A 13,668-nucleotide genomic window follows, 5' to 3' on the forward strand; every position below is an offset into this window, starting at 1 on the left:
ATGGAGATTGAAGGATTGAGCATGTGGTTTTAGCCTTGTAAGATGTTATTATTAAGTGAAGAATAAATATGGGTATTAATGATTTAATGATGTTAATGGTGAAAATGGTGGGAGGTAGAAGATGGATGAGGAAGAAGGTGGATTAACATTAAATAAGGGTATAAGAGTCATTCATCTACCTAACTAGAAAATCTAACAATTAGCTTAACGGTTTTCAGAGTTCAAGGTCACGGTTGGATTTGCTGGTTGAATTTAGGGGTATCATGTAGAACTTTAAAAATCAAGGGGTACCATATGAAATTTGTAAAAACTAGAGGGTACCACGTAGAAAAACCCTATAAACTGATAGACCTCTATTTTTTTTTTTTCAGAATTAGAATAAATCTTTACTCGATCCATACAAGTATACAACTCACATGACACATGAATATACTCTCTCCTAGACTCCTATTCACTATATTCTTCCCTATTTCCTTATTCAGATTATTCGAGTTTTCTTCCCTATTTCCTTTTTTGGGTTGATTTGTGTGGTCTAAGGCTCCGTTTCGCAAGACATTTCAGGTACCTGTTTTGACTGAAGTAGCTTTTTTGAGAAAAATTTCAGGTAACTTATTTTTCTGGAAGTGTTTGACAAATAGTTTATTTGCCCAAATAAGCTACCTGAAATAGTAGCATTTCACATTTCAGGTACCTGATTCTTGGTAATATTACCTTTATATCCTTTTAATTTATAATATATTAAATAATTATTATAACTTTTTACGTCATTTTACCAAAATAAGCTACCATTTCAGTTAGCTTGCCAAACAATTTTTTATATAATCAGTCACCTTATCAGTTCCTAATTTTCAGTTACCTTATCAGCTACCTTTTCAGGTTTCAGGTAGCTTTAGTTTCAGGTACCTTTTCAGGTTTCAACTAACTTTTCAGTTCGTTTTACCAAACAGAGCCTAAATTAAATTGCACGTGGGTAGTGTATTTTGTGCGGTTCAAATTCACTTTCTTATTTTTGGTGAAAAAAGTAAGGGAAAGAATAGAGTGAATATGAGGAGTATGACATACGTCCTCGTGTTGCAACTCATTGATCATTCAGTCATGGACACTCAATAATCTAATCCTTAATCCTATCTCCTCATCGCTAAAATCCAATCCATAATCTTCAACTTTTTGTCATCTTTCTTTCTAATCTTACCCCACCTAAAAACTGAATTCTACCCAAATTAAGCAAATTAAATTGAGTAATTATAGTGTCATTACTTTGAAATCTCCACATTTATTCTACCCTTCATCTCATTAAATTCTTACGCAATCTTGTGTTTTTTCTAAATTCCCACTTGAAAGTGACTTTGATTTAACACACAAAAGTTTCACAATCAACAAAAGGTTCAGGTAACTTCCTCAAAATCACTTATTTACTGCATTATCTTACTTGGGTAATTTTAATTTCATCAAAGTTACAATCTTTTCTTATTAATTCTGTCAATTCTGTTACTATTCATGTGTTTTTTTAATTGACTATGTGATAATATACTAATGTTATAATTTACATATGGAGTAATAAATTATAAATTATTACCCTTTTGACTTTTATTATTATTGGTGGAATTATTTCAGGTTTAAAAGGAAGGAGAAAATGCAAGCATCAAGTTTTGTAGTAAAAGGGAAGGTGGGTTTTGGAGTTAAGGACCCTAGAGTTAATGGGATTGGTGGGTTTAGGAAATCATCTTCAATTCTTTGCAATAATTTAAGATTTGTGAGTAATAATAATAATAATAGTAATAGGGGTAGTTCTTGTAAATTGAGTTCCGGATCGGTATCGATGGGAGCTGGACTTGCTAGAATGGGGTTTGATCAAGTGTTAAAGTCAACGGCCAAGTATAGATCAGTCAAGGCTCAAGCCACACCTGGTTTGTTCTCCAATCTCCGCGATTATAAGATTGGCTTTTATTTATTTTAATTAATGCTTGTACGTTTGTTAATAAAAATGTTTGATCAAATTGTATTGCTTTTATGAAAGTCCTTGGAAGTTTTTTTGTGGCGGGGTGAGTGCCCGAGTGGGATTGGATGCATGGGTAATCAGAAAAGTAGCATGATGTGTTTTTGTGGCGGGGTGAGTGCCGAGTGGGATCAGATGCACGGGTAAACAGAAAATTAGCATGATGTTTTTGTTTGCACCACACAGTTCATTGAGGATTTGAGCTGAGTAAAACCACGTAGGTGGGATGTCGCATAACATTTGAAATATGATAGGCAGTTAACTTGTTGGACAGAAAGCTACAATACCTCCATGAATGCAGATAGCCTGAAGAGAATTATTATTTGTGGACATAGTTAAGGTGTAAGAGTAGTTGATCAGTCATAGGTTTCACATTTTCTCCTAAGTACTATGTAGCATATGGAACACAATATTAGAGGGAGAGACAGGCGTTTTTTAACTTTTAATGAAAATTCGAAGAAGGCGCCTGCTTGATTATGAAATACTCGTTTGAGAAAACAGTTCAGATGGTTTTTCTAGGAGTTGGAACTTAGAAGTGCTTCTCATGTGCAATCTTGTTCGATTCACAGGTTAAGAGTTTTAAGACTTAAGTTACACATCAACTATTATACTCCAGTAAGGATTAGTTTTTTATGAGTAGAATAGCTTATTATTCAAGATGAACTAATTTTGCTCTTCTACGGACAATGTTTTGTGGTTGTTACTTGTTTGAAAATAATCATGATTGACTTCATATGCTGCATGGACAGGATGTTGCGTCTTTCCCATAAAATAATACTCCCTCTGTCCCGGTCATTTGTTGTCCCTTGCCATATTGGGGTGTCTCAATGAGTTGTTCTTCTTTCTATTTTAAGAATGAACTTGATGAACAATTTGATCATTCACACTCAATTTTGTTCCACTTGTCACTTAGTAATTGGCCTCTTCCCCTTTCCTTGGTCTTTGTGCCAAAACCAAAAGACAACAATTGACTGGGACGGAGGGAGTAAACATGCAACATTCTCTTTCTGAACATTTTCTGAAAATAGACGGCAAGTCTTTAGATCCTTGATTGGGGCCTGGGGGTTCAGGCACCATACTATTCCTTTTATAAGGACCTAACTCCAAAGCAATGTTATATTCTGCGATAATCACCTGCAGGAATCTGTGCGTATGAATTGCACTATAATGATGATAGTAGAGGGGGGTGTTTCACCTATCTGTATATGAACTTTTTATGATGCATGATGCATCATCTTCTTAAATCCTTTCTTATGTCAATTTATTTCAGACGATCTTGAAGACGTTGGGCCTGTCAAATACCAAGGAAAATCTTCTGTATCAGTTTTGCCGTATGTCGGTGTTGCTTGTTTAGGAGCTATCTTGTTTGGATATCACCTTGGGTATGTCATTGTTTATCACCACCCTATCATTTTATGGTCTCAAACAATATCAGCTTTGCTTCCACTCTTCAGTTGTCTTTACCAATCTGATTTCTTATAAAAAACATTCAGAGGTTTTGTTGAATCTATTGACTCTGCATTGTTTGTTACTGATTAGTAACTCATGAAGTACATCAATTGCATTGAATGAATTACTCATTGTAGGCTCTTGCTGTGAGCCTACGATAATTTTGTACCTCTGTGTTGTGGTGCCAGTTTCATTTTGTTGTCCTAGTGCATGTTTCCCTTTCTACCAATTTTTAATTTCGACAGATTTTTGATATCCGCAGTGTTGTCAATGGCGCTCTTGAGTACCTATCTGCAGATCTTGCTATTACTGGCAATGCCGTATTACAAGGTAAGTCGGTGTGATTCAATGACTGTGAGTTGAATTGTAAAGCTTGAAGCACACTAGCCTACTATGCACCTCACAGAAGAAAAAAGGGGTTGACTGGGGGTTGGGGTTTGTGTTACTTTTGTTGAAGTCCAAATTTGATTCATGAAAACTATTACTCCCTCTTAGTCATTTGTTTACCTTTGGTTTTGACACAAAAACCAAGGAAAGAGGAGAGGACCAATTATTTGATGACAAGTGGACCAAATTGAGTGTGGAGGATCAAATTGCCTATCAAAAGCATTCCCAAAATAGAAAGGTAAACAATTGACCGAGACCCCCCAAAATGAAATAGGTAAACAAATGACCGGGACGGAGGGAGTATATTAGGAAAATGCAATTATATCTAAAGCACTTTGCATATGCTTTGGATATAGGATCTTGTTGATTTGTATCACTAGTTTCTTCCTGGCTTTATATAATGTGAATTGTTTGGTTAATACAGAAAGTATTTATATTTTCTATAGGTTTCCACGTAGGGCAATTTGTTTTGTCTTTGTTTCTTCAATCTTGCCACTCATTATGTTGGTCTCATTAATAAACCATGTCGCCCTGCAGGATGGGTTGTAAGTATATTACTTGCTGGAGCAACTGTGGGGTCATTTACTGGGGGATCTTTGGCTGATAAATTCGGAAGAACGAGGACTTTCCAGCTAGATGCAATTCCTTTGGCTATAGGAGCCTATCTCTGGTTTGTGCCCTTCCTGTTACAATTGTACTGCACTCTTATCCGAATACGTTGCCCACCTTTGACATTGATAATCAACTTTAACCGCTATATTTTTCACATATACAATAGTCACAATTTGTTTATAAAGAAAATATGAAAATAGAAATTTCGAGAAGTCAAGCAATGCCAAATTCGACCTTGTACGATTATATCTATTTAGTGATATTAATGGTCAAATTTGAACATCAAAGTCAAAAGAGTAGAAAATAAACGGGATAGAGGTGGTAATTAATGCTTACAATGGCCACTTTTGATATTTTTCTGCTTGGTATCTTTTAGCGCCACAGCTCAAACCATACAAATGATGATGATCGGCCGGTTACTTTGTGGGATTGGAATCGGTATATCATCTGCCCTAGTCCCATTGTACATCTCCGAGGTAATGATGGTGAAGGTTTCTTTGTCTTTCTCTAGCTTATTTGTTTACTGAAGGTACTTAAGAAAGTCTATGTTTTACAGATTTCGCCAACTGAAATTCGGGGTGCCCTTGGCTCTGTCAACCAGCTTTTTATTTGCATTGGGATTCTTGTAGCTTTGGTGGCTGGGTTGCCTTTAGCGGGAAATCCTTTGTGGTACGACCTCATATACATCTTTCTGCATTGTTATTAAAAAACTGACACTCATTCTAAAGGAGGTTCTGGCAGATATTTTATATTCATCTTTATGCCATGTTAAACTTATGAATGGTCTTACATGTGAGACGAATTAATCAATCATATAGTTTATCTGAGCAATCCATAAAGTGTTGGTGTTTGAGACTGCTTCATGGAAGACTCAATGCTTGTGCTATGCTAACCTTATCTGCTAGATAAGGATGTTAGGTGGCACATAGGCTTAGAAAAAGGCATTTTTGGGAAAAAAAAAAAATTAATTATTCCATAAAAAGGTGGTAGCAGTGGCTCCCTAGAATGTTCTGATTTCTTGACAAGTTTGCACTTCTTATTTTGAACATGTATCACCGGTTCTCCAAGTCGGTGTCAATGAGCCTTACCAGTTTTTGTACTTCCACCTTCCCCTTATGCATAGGTGGAGAACCATGTTTGGAATAGCAACTGTTCCATCTATTCTCTTGGCTCTTGGGATGGCGATGTGCCCAGAAAGCCCGAGATGGCTTTTTCAGGTGTCCTCTTGACTCAATCTCTGTTTAAATTTTATTTCAGTCGTTTGTCATGTTTTGATGAACCAAATATTTACTTTGTAGAGGTCAACTTTCTCATTTGGTTCATTAATTTTGTAGCAAGGAAAAGTTGCTGAGGCACAGAAAGCTATAGCAGCCTTGTATGGGAAAGAAAGGGTCCCTGAAGTGATGAACGATTTGAGAGCTTCTGTCCAAGGTTCTTCTGAACCAGAAGCTGGATGGTTTGATCTGTTCAGTAAGCGATACTCTAAAGGTACATCCCTGAGTAACACATTTGCATCCGCCAGAAATTATTTTTTTCCAGATAGACGTGGCAAGTGAGTCATCAGGTTAGACTGTTAGTGGTTACGGGTTGGGTCAACCTGGCAATTTTACGGTTCTATGTTATTAAGGTTTTTGTTTCAAATTAGACATGAGTTGATTTTGGGTTCAGGCTGATTCATGTTGTTCTTTTAGGGTCTTGTTCAGGTACTGGTCTGGTCAATTCTGCTCTCCAGTAGTTTCTTGATAAAAGGGCTTAGTTGTGAATGGGGTATCATTTTTTCCTCTTAGATTAGGCTACGCCATCGCTAGTAATTGTCTTCATTGTTCAGCCATCATCGTAACGTTTGGAGTGTTTTTCTTATCTGTGTTTTGGGTACATGTGTTATTTGATCTGAGCTCACACATTGTTGAAATACCGACGGAACTAATACCTTAATGCCGGCACAGTGGTAAGTGTTGGTGCTGCCCTTTTCCTATTCCAGCAAATGGCAGGAATCAATGCTGTGGTATACTACTCCACCTCGGTGTTCCGAAGTGCTGGTATTGCTTCCGATGTTGCAGCTAGTGCTCTGGTAGGAGCATCTAATGTTATCGGTATGTTTGAGTGAGATACTCCTCTATTGAGATTCTTACACTGGTTGAATTTTTTTCTTAGGGTTAATTCTGTAATTTGCTCCTCGGTTTAGGTACTGCTATTGCCTCCTCTCTTATGGATAAGCAAGGAAGAAAGAGCCTGCTAATTACAAGTTTCTCAGGAATGGTAGGTTTCTTCTCTAGCTTCCCCCAAGTCAGTTCTTTATTATTCTCGTGACCAAGAACCAGTCAGACCGTTATGTGGCATTCTGCTTTGTTCGATGAAAAATATTTTTGAAGAAATTATTTTCCAGAAAGCTCTCTATGTTGTTAATGTAGGGGTAAGGTTGCGTACATCCGACCCTCTATACCCCGTTAATGTAGGGTTAAGGTTGCAAACACACTCTGAAGTCTTACATGTCATGTTCATAAGGTTATTAATCTACCATAACCTTACCAGCGAGTTAGACCTTTGCTTTTGGTTTTGGGTATCAAGGCCTCAAGGGAGCCACTGTGGCAGTTTTAATGTTAATAAGTTTCGAAACTTGGTCGTGAGTAGTTAGACCTTTGATTGGAAACACGCTGTTGTCGCCGTGTCCTACCAGTCCTGACAACATATTCTTGGAATTATTTTTTTGAAGGCTGCTTCAATGTTGTTACTGTCCTTGACATTCACATGGAAGGCTTTGGCGCCATACTCCGGCACACTAGCTGTCTTAGGAACTGTTCTGTAAGTCTTCCTTTCATAGATTAACTTCACTCTTATCTCGAGACAAATATTAACTTCACATATAACTCATACTGTAGTTAAAATCTGAAAATGCGTGCTTTTGAACAGCTACGTGCTCTCATTCTCACTTGGTGCTGGTCCTGTTCCTGCTCTTCTACTTCCGGAAATTTTCGCATCCAGAATCCGAGCAAAAGCCGTTGCTTTGTCTCTAGGAATGCATTGGGTAAGTAGCCAAAATTTACTTCACATATTAACTCGTATCTTTAATTAAAATCTAGAAAGTTCACCCCTATACTCAAAATGACACTCCAGAATTAACTTTGAAATTCGACATGATCTGGCCATAACTTGTGGTAGAAAGGTCCTTCCCTTTTCTTGCTTTAGTGAGTGTCTTTTGTGGGACGATCCCACATTATTACTTTGAACTTTGAAGTACATCTCATTAATTAGTTGGTTAATCGGCTGTTCACATATAATACCGTCAGGTACAACTTCCCGTTTGTTAACTTTGTTTAATTATTATACGGCTAATAAGTTGGTTTTACGTATAACAGCGTCTCATGTAAGTTTGTGTTTATTTCACTCTTTGATCTCTCGTAGGCTTCAAATTTCGTTATTGGCCTCTACTTCCTGAGTGTGGTTAACAAGTTCGGCATCAGCAAAGTGTATCTGGGATTTGCGTCAGTGTGTATGTTGGCCGTGCTATATATAGCCGGAAACGTTGTTGAAACCAAAGGGCGGTCTCTCGAGGAGATCGAACGTGCTCTAAGTCCCGCAGTTTAAGTTTTAAATTGAGTGAATAATCTTGCATGATTCGCAAATGATGTTTTTTTTTTGCTGCTCATTAGGAATTTGATGTAATATGAGTCGGAAATCTTATACAGTTCTAAGGATAATGTGTAAGATATTTTCATAAAATAAATAAGTATTATATTAATATTTAATTAAGTTATTTTATGGAAATTAAGTTGGTCCATTGTATGGTGGAATTTACCTAAGATTCTGTTTCCACTATTATCTCCCATAACTCACCATTCACAATTTAGGAAACTGTTCAGTTGACTCTTTGATGGCAGGAGTCTATATAAGGGGAACATATTTATTCTGATTAAGGTTCACCAAGCCTACCTCATTAAAAAAATACACCATCTAAATTGTGAGGCTGAGGGTTTGGAAGCCAAGTCAGATTTGGGGCATAAGAAATTGGGTTAGTCATTAAGACGGATCAATTATTTCAAGCAATGGTTGGAGGTAAGTAATCGATCTCTTTTATCGTTTCTGCATTCAGTTTATACATGTTCATTATGAGACTAGAACATGTTAATTTTAGACTATAAAATCTTACAGTTGGTATAAGAGCGAGTAATTGCCTCTGTCTTGCTTAATTAAAATATTGATTGTTAGCGTAGAATATTCTGTATTCTATGAATTTGCCTTGTTAGAATTTTTATTTATGATTTTCACATGCGAAACTTTGCTTTGTGCGTATTAAGAAACCTTATGTATTGATATTTGATGAATCTAATTAAGCCCATATGCCTTGTTTGTACATAGTGTTTACTACGTGTTCCTCGCATGTACTCCGTAATTAATGGATGAGTTGCTAACTTGTTCATTGTTCATAAATAAGAGACTCAAAGTAATTACCTTTGTTATGTCAAAATCAACCATGTGTGCTTGGCTATTACATGTTTTGACCTTGTGCTTGGATGGATCCTATCTCTCCTCGTTGATTTCGTGTTACAAATTTTGATTTGAGATATTGAATTGTTATCCGCTGTTGAAAATTCATTCTCATCGTTCAGCAGTTGTATCTTAACTTTGCACTGATGTTTGCTGTATGGTACGGAATCTGATTTTGGATTTGGTATTTGTCATATACGGAGTTATTTTCTATGTGTGTCCGTATGGAGTTCGGCCTATTGAAATTTCTGGTCATATAATTTTTCCTATATACATAAAGTTGAGTATATAGACTAAAGTTTAATGTCGAGTGATTCAAAATTCTATTAGTTAGAGAGTAGCCACAGCACCTCTAGTTAATTGAAATTTTATTTTGAAATCACATGTGGAAACTAGACATTATTTGTGATTAGTCGTATGCAATATAATAAGACTTACCCATAAGAATCTTGTTGTATGTTTTTGTATGACTAATTAGGATGATATATTAAATCTAGTTTCTTAATCTACCCACAGGAGTTGAGAGATGTATACGGTTTGATAGTATTGTTATAAAGTTAAATTTTTTTATGTATCTAATTGAGTAGAACTTTAGCCCACAGACAAGTTTTTGTCTCTAGATACATATTTGAGCATGATTTACATTGGTAAAGCATGATTAAGTTTAAAGTCTCAATTTTGGTAATAAGCATGTTATTTATTATATTTGCACCAATTTTACCTGGGAGTTCTACTAATGTTAAATTTGACATTCCTGAATTGAATGGTGATAACTATAAGGCCTGGAAAGAGAGAATGCTACTGCATTTGGGATGGTTAGATATTGATTATGCTATTCGGAAAGACGAACCACCTAAAGTAACTAAAGAAAGTACTAAAGAAGCAATTGATCTTTATGAAAAGTGGGAGAAATCTAATCGTCTCTCCATTATGTTCATAAAGACCAGAATGTGTGCTAGTATTCGTGGTTCTGTCGATCAACATACTAAAGTTGAAGATCTAATTAAGGCCATCGATGAGCAGTTTGCAACTTCTGATAAAGCTCTTGCTAGTACCTTAATAATGCGGTTTTCATCTTTGAGGCTCACCGAGACTAAAGGTGTGCGTGATTATATCATGCGCATGAGGGACATTGCAGCTCAACTTAAGACTTTGGAAGTTACCATGTCTGACACTTTCCTTGTGCACTTCATTTTATGCACTCTTCCTCCAAAATATGCTCCGTTTAAGATCTCTTACAACACACATAAAGATAAATGGTCAATTAATGAACTTATGGCCACGTGTGTTCAAGAGGAGGGCAGATTGTTAATGGAGGAAGGTGAAAAGGTGAACCTTACTGTTGCTTCTTCTTCAAAGAGACAAAATGATCACACTAAAGATAAGGGAAAGGGAAAGATTTCAGCTGAGCCAACCATTAAGAAGGAGTCTACGCGTTTCTTTTGTAAAAAGAAGGGACACATGAAGATAGACTGCATTAAGTTTAAGGCTTGGCTAAAGAAGAAAGGTAATTTTCATGCGTTTGTTTGTTATGAATCTAATATGGTTAATGTTAATCATAATACATGGTGGATTGATTCTGGAACTACAATCCATGTTTCGAATACCTTGCAGGGTATGACAAACCTAAGGAAACCATTGGACAGTGAACTTTCAATCTATTCAGGAAACCAGATTAGTTCACATGTGGAGGACATTGGGACATGCAGTTTAATATTAAGTAGTGGTTTTATTTTGCATTTGGAAAAGACATTTTATATTCCGAATTTCTCTAGAAATTTGATTTCAGTATCAAGACTTGTACCTTTGGGTTTTACCTTTAATTTTTCGGACTACGGATTCAAGTATTCTCGAAATTCGGAAATTATTGGTTATGGTATTTTGTCCGATAATTTATATCGTCTTGAACGCAAAATAATATTACTCATAATTCTATGCATGTTAATGCTGGTTTAAAACGTTGTATTATGAATGAGAATTTCTCTATTTTGTGGCACCGGAGATTGGGACATATCTCCATTGAGAGGGTAAAAAGATTAGTAAAGGATGGAGTACTTGATACTTTAGACTTTACTGATTTTGATACTTGTGTTACTTGCATTAAGGGTAAGCAAACTAACATGTCTAAGAAAGGTGCAAAGAGAAGTTCTAGCCTATTAGAAATCATACATACGGATATTTGTTGTCCGGACATGAACGCTAATGATCCAAAATATTTTATCACCTTTATTGATGATTACTCACGTTATATGTATCTTTACTTACTTCATTCTAAGGATGAACCTTTTGATGCCTTTAAATTGTTTAAGGCTGAAGTAGAGAACCTATGCAGTAAGCGCATTAAGATTGTGAGATCTTATAGAGGTGGTGAATACTATGGTAGATACACTGAGAACGGACAAGTACCTGGTCCATTTGCTAAATTTCTTCAAGAGCATGGGATTGTTGCCCAATACACTATGCCTGGTTCTCCATATCATAATGGTGTAGCAGAAAGAAGAAATAAGACATTAATTGAGATGGTGCGTTGTATGAGAAGTAATGTTAAACTTCCTTCATTTTTGTGGGTTGATGCTCTTAAGACGGCAATGTATATATTAAACCGGGCTTCTTCCAAGGCTCTGTCTAAGACACCTTTTGAGTTATTTAAAGGATGGAAACCGAGTTTGAGACATATACGCATTTGGGGATGCCCTTCGGAGGTGAGAGTGTATAATCCACAAGAAAAGAAACTTGATCCAAGGACTATTAGTGGGTATTTCATTGGATATGCCGAAAAGTCTAAGGGTTATATATTCTATTGTCCATCTCATAGTACAAGGATTGTGGAATCAAGAAATGCTAAATTTCTTGAGAATGACTTGATCAGTGGGAGTGACCTAATTCAGGACTCTGTCCTGGAGAGGGATCATCAGGAAGTTCCACCCTCTGATTCAAGTGACAGATTGGTTGTCATTCACACTCTTCAAGTTCAATCGAGTGTTACCCAACTAGTGATAGAAATTCCACAAAATGTCGATCAAAATATGGTAGATCATAATAAGGAAGAGGTTCACCATGAGGATGAACAAGTTCCATTAAGAAGATCTATTCGTGAAAGGAGATCGGCTATTCCTGATGACTATGAAGTATATCTACAAGAATTGGATTATAATGTTGGAGCTGATAATGATCCTATGTCGTTTTCACAAGCCATAAGTTCTACAGATTCAAATTTATGGTTAAATGCTATGAAAGATGAGATGAACTCTATGGCATCTAATGGAGTTTGAGATCTCGTTGTATTGCCTAATGCTGTAAAATCCATTGGGTGCAAGTGGGTCTATAAGATTAAAAGAGATTCACTTGGCAACATCGAGAGACATAAGGCAAGACTCGTTGCTAAAGGATTCACTCAAAGGGAAGGAATTGACTACACAGAAACCTTTTCTCCTGTATCAAAGAAAGATTCCTTTCGAATTATCATGGCATTAGTAGCTCATTTTGATTACGAGTTACATCAGATGGATGTGAAAACAATATTTCTCAATGGTGATTTAGAGGAAGAGGTTTATATGAAACAACCTGAAGGATTCTACTCTAAAGATGGTGAGCATTTGGTTTGTAAGCTAAATAAATCCATATACGATTTAAAACAAGCTTCCCGCCAATGGTATAAGAAATTCCATGAAGTTATTTCTTCATTCGGTTTCGAAGAAAATATAATGGATCAATGTATATATTTTAAGATCAATGGGAGTAAAGTTTGTTTTCTAGTGTTGTATGTGGATATTTTGTTAGCAACCAATGATAAAGGGTTGCTACATGAGGTGAAACAATTCCTTTCAAGTACTTTTGATATGAAGGATATGGGTGAGGCATCTTATGTCATTGGCATTAAGATCCATAGAGATAGATCTCGAGGCATTTTGGGGTTGTCTCAAGAGGCCTATATCAATAAAGTACTTGAAAGATTCAGGATGAAAGATTGTTCACCAAGTGTAGTACCAATTGTGAAAGATGACCGATTCTGCTTGGACCAGTGCCCCAGGAATGACATTGAATGAGAAAAAATGAAGAATATTCCATATGCTTCAGCTGTTGGTAGCATTATGTATGCTCAGGTATGTACTAGACCCGACATTGCATATGCGGTTGGAGTGTTAGGAAGATATCAGAGTAACTCAGGCCTTGATCACTGGAAGGTTGCAAAGAAAGTGTTGAGATACCTTCAAGGTACTAAGAATTACATGCTTATGTTTAGACGGACTGAGAATCTTGAAGTAGTAGGTTACTCCGACTCCGACTACGCTGGTTGCATAGATTCACGTAACTCCACATCAGAATATGTGTTTATGCTAGCTGATGGAGCTGTGTCATGGAGGAGTGTGAAGCAAACCTTGACGGCTACTTCTACTATGGAGGCTGAGTTCGTATCTTGTTTTGAGGCTACCTCACATGGTGTTTGGTTGAAAAGTTTCATTTCTGGGCTTAGAGTTATTGACTCTATTTGTAGGCCGCTAAGAATGTATTGTGATAATTCAGCTGCTGTGTTTATGGCTAAGAATAATAAAAGTGAAAGTCTAAGTAAACACATCGACATAAAGTATCTAGCCATAAAGGAGCGTGTTCAGGAAAAGAAGGTGATCATTGAACACATTAACATAGAGTTGATGATTGCAGATCCCTTGATTAAAGGCATGTCAATTAAGACTTTCAAGGATCATATAGTGAGAATGGGACTTGGTTCCATTATGTAG

General features: G+C 36.5%; 3 protein-coding genes across 3 annotated transcripts; all 3 read left to right on the forward strand.

The window, feature by feature from the left end:
• Nucleotides 1-1,060: 1,060 nt before the first annotated feature.
• Nucleotides 1,061-8,190, forward strand: LOC141643164 (plastidic glucose transporter 4). Its single transcript, XM_074452205.1, has 14 exons — nt 1,061-1,389; nt 1,615-1,907; nt 3,267-3,378; nt 3,708-3,775; nt 4,370-4,502; nt 4,821-4,920; nt 5,001-5,113; nt 5,568-5,661; nt 5,779-5,932; nt 6,391-6,537; nt 6,630-6,703; nt 7,158-7,246; nt 7,355-7,469; nt 7,847-8,190. The coding sequence occupies exons 2-14, from the start codon at nt 1,634-1,636 to the stop codon at nt 8,027-8,029; spliced, it is 1,656 nt and encodes a 551-aa protein (XP_074308306.1). The 5' UTR covers nt 1,061-1,389; nt 1,615-1,633; the 3' UTR covers nt 8,030-8,190.
• A 1,323-nt stretch (nt 8,191-9,513) lies between these two features.
• On the forward strand, nt 9,514-10,672 carry LOC141643165 (uncharacterized). The gene is made up of 2 exons (XM_074452206.1): nt 9,514-10,436; nt 10,544-10,672. The coding sequence occupies exons 1-2, from the start codon at nt 9,584-9,586 to the stop codon at nt 10,576-10,578; spliced, it is 888 nt and encodes a 295-aa protein (XP_074308307.1). The 5' UTR covers nt 9,514-9,583; the 3' UTR covers nt 10,579-10,672.
• A 2,309-nt stretch (nt 10,673-12,981) lies between these two features.
• On the forward strand, nt 12,982-13,668 carry LOC141641496 (secreted RxLR effector protein 161-like). Its single transcript, XM_074450155.1, has one exon. It carries the CDS (start codon nt 12,982-12,984, stop codon nt 13,666-13,668), a length of 687 nt encoding a protein of 228 aa, XP_074306256.1.

The sequence above is a fragment of the Silene latifolia genome, chromosome 2 (assembly GCF_048544455.1).
Source record: "Silene latifolia isolate original U9 population chromosome 2, ASM4854445v1, whole genome shotgun sequence".
Lineage (NCBI taxonomy): Eukaryota > Viridiplantae > Streptophyta > Magnoliopsida > Caryophyllales > Caryophyllaceae > Silene > Silene latifolia.

Bases quoted from the DNA above. Each gene is read 5' to 3' on its own strand.
- LOC141643165 (XM_074452206.1), top strand. From the start codon at position 9,584: ATGATTAAGTTTAAAGTCTCAATTTTGGTAATAAGCATGTTATTTATT. The intron at 10,437-10,543 runs GTAATTTTCATG...AATACCTTGCAG, and splicing joins GGCTTGGCTAAAGAAGAAAG to GGTATGACAAACCTAAGGAA.
- LOC141641496 (XM_074450155.1), top strand. From the start codon at position 12,982: ATGAAGAATATTCCATATGCTTCAGCTGTTGGTAGCATTATGTATGCT.
- LOC141643164 (XM_074452205.1), top strand. From the start codon at position 1,634: ATGCAAGCATCAAGTTTTGTAGTAAAAGGGAAGGTGGGTTTTGGAGTT. The intron at 1,908-3,266 runs GTTTGTTCTCCA...AATTTATTTCAG, and splicing joins CAAGGCTCAAGCCACACCTG to ACGATCTTGAAGACGTTGGG. The intron at 4,503-4,820 runs GTTTGTGCCCTT...GGTATCTTTTAG, and splicing joins GCTATAGGAGCCTATCTCTG to CGCCACAGCTCAAACCATAC.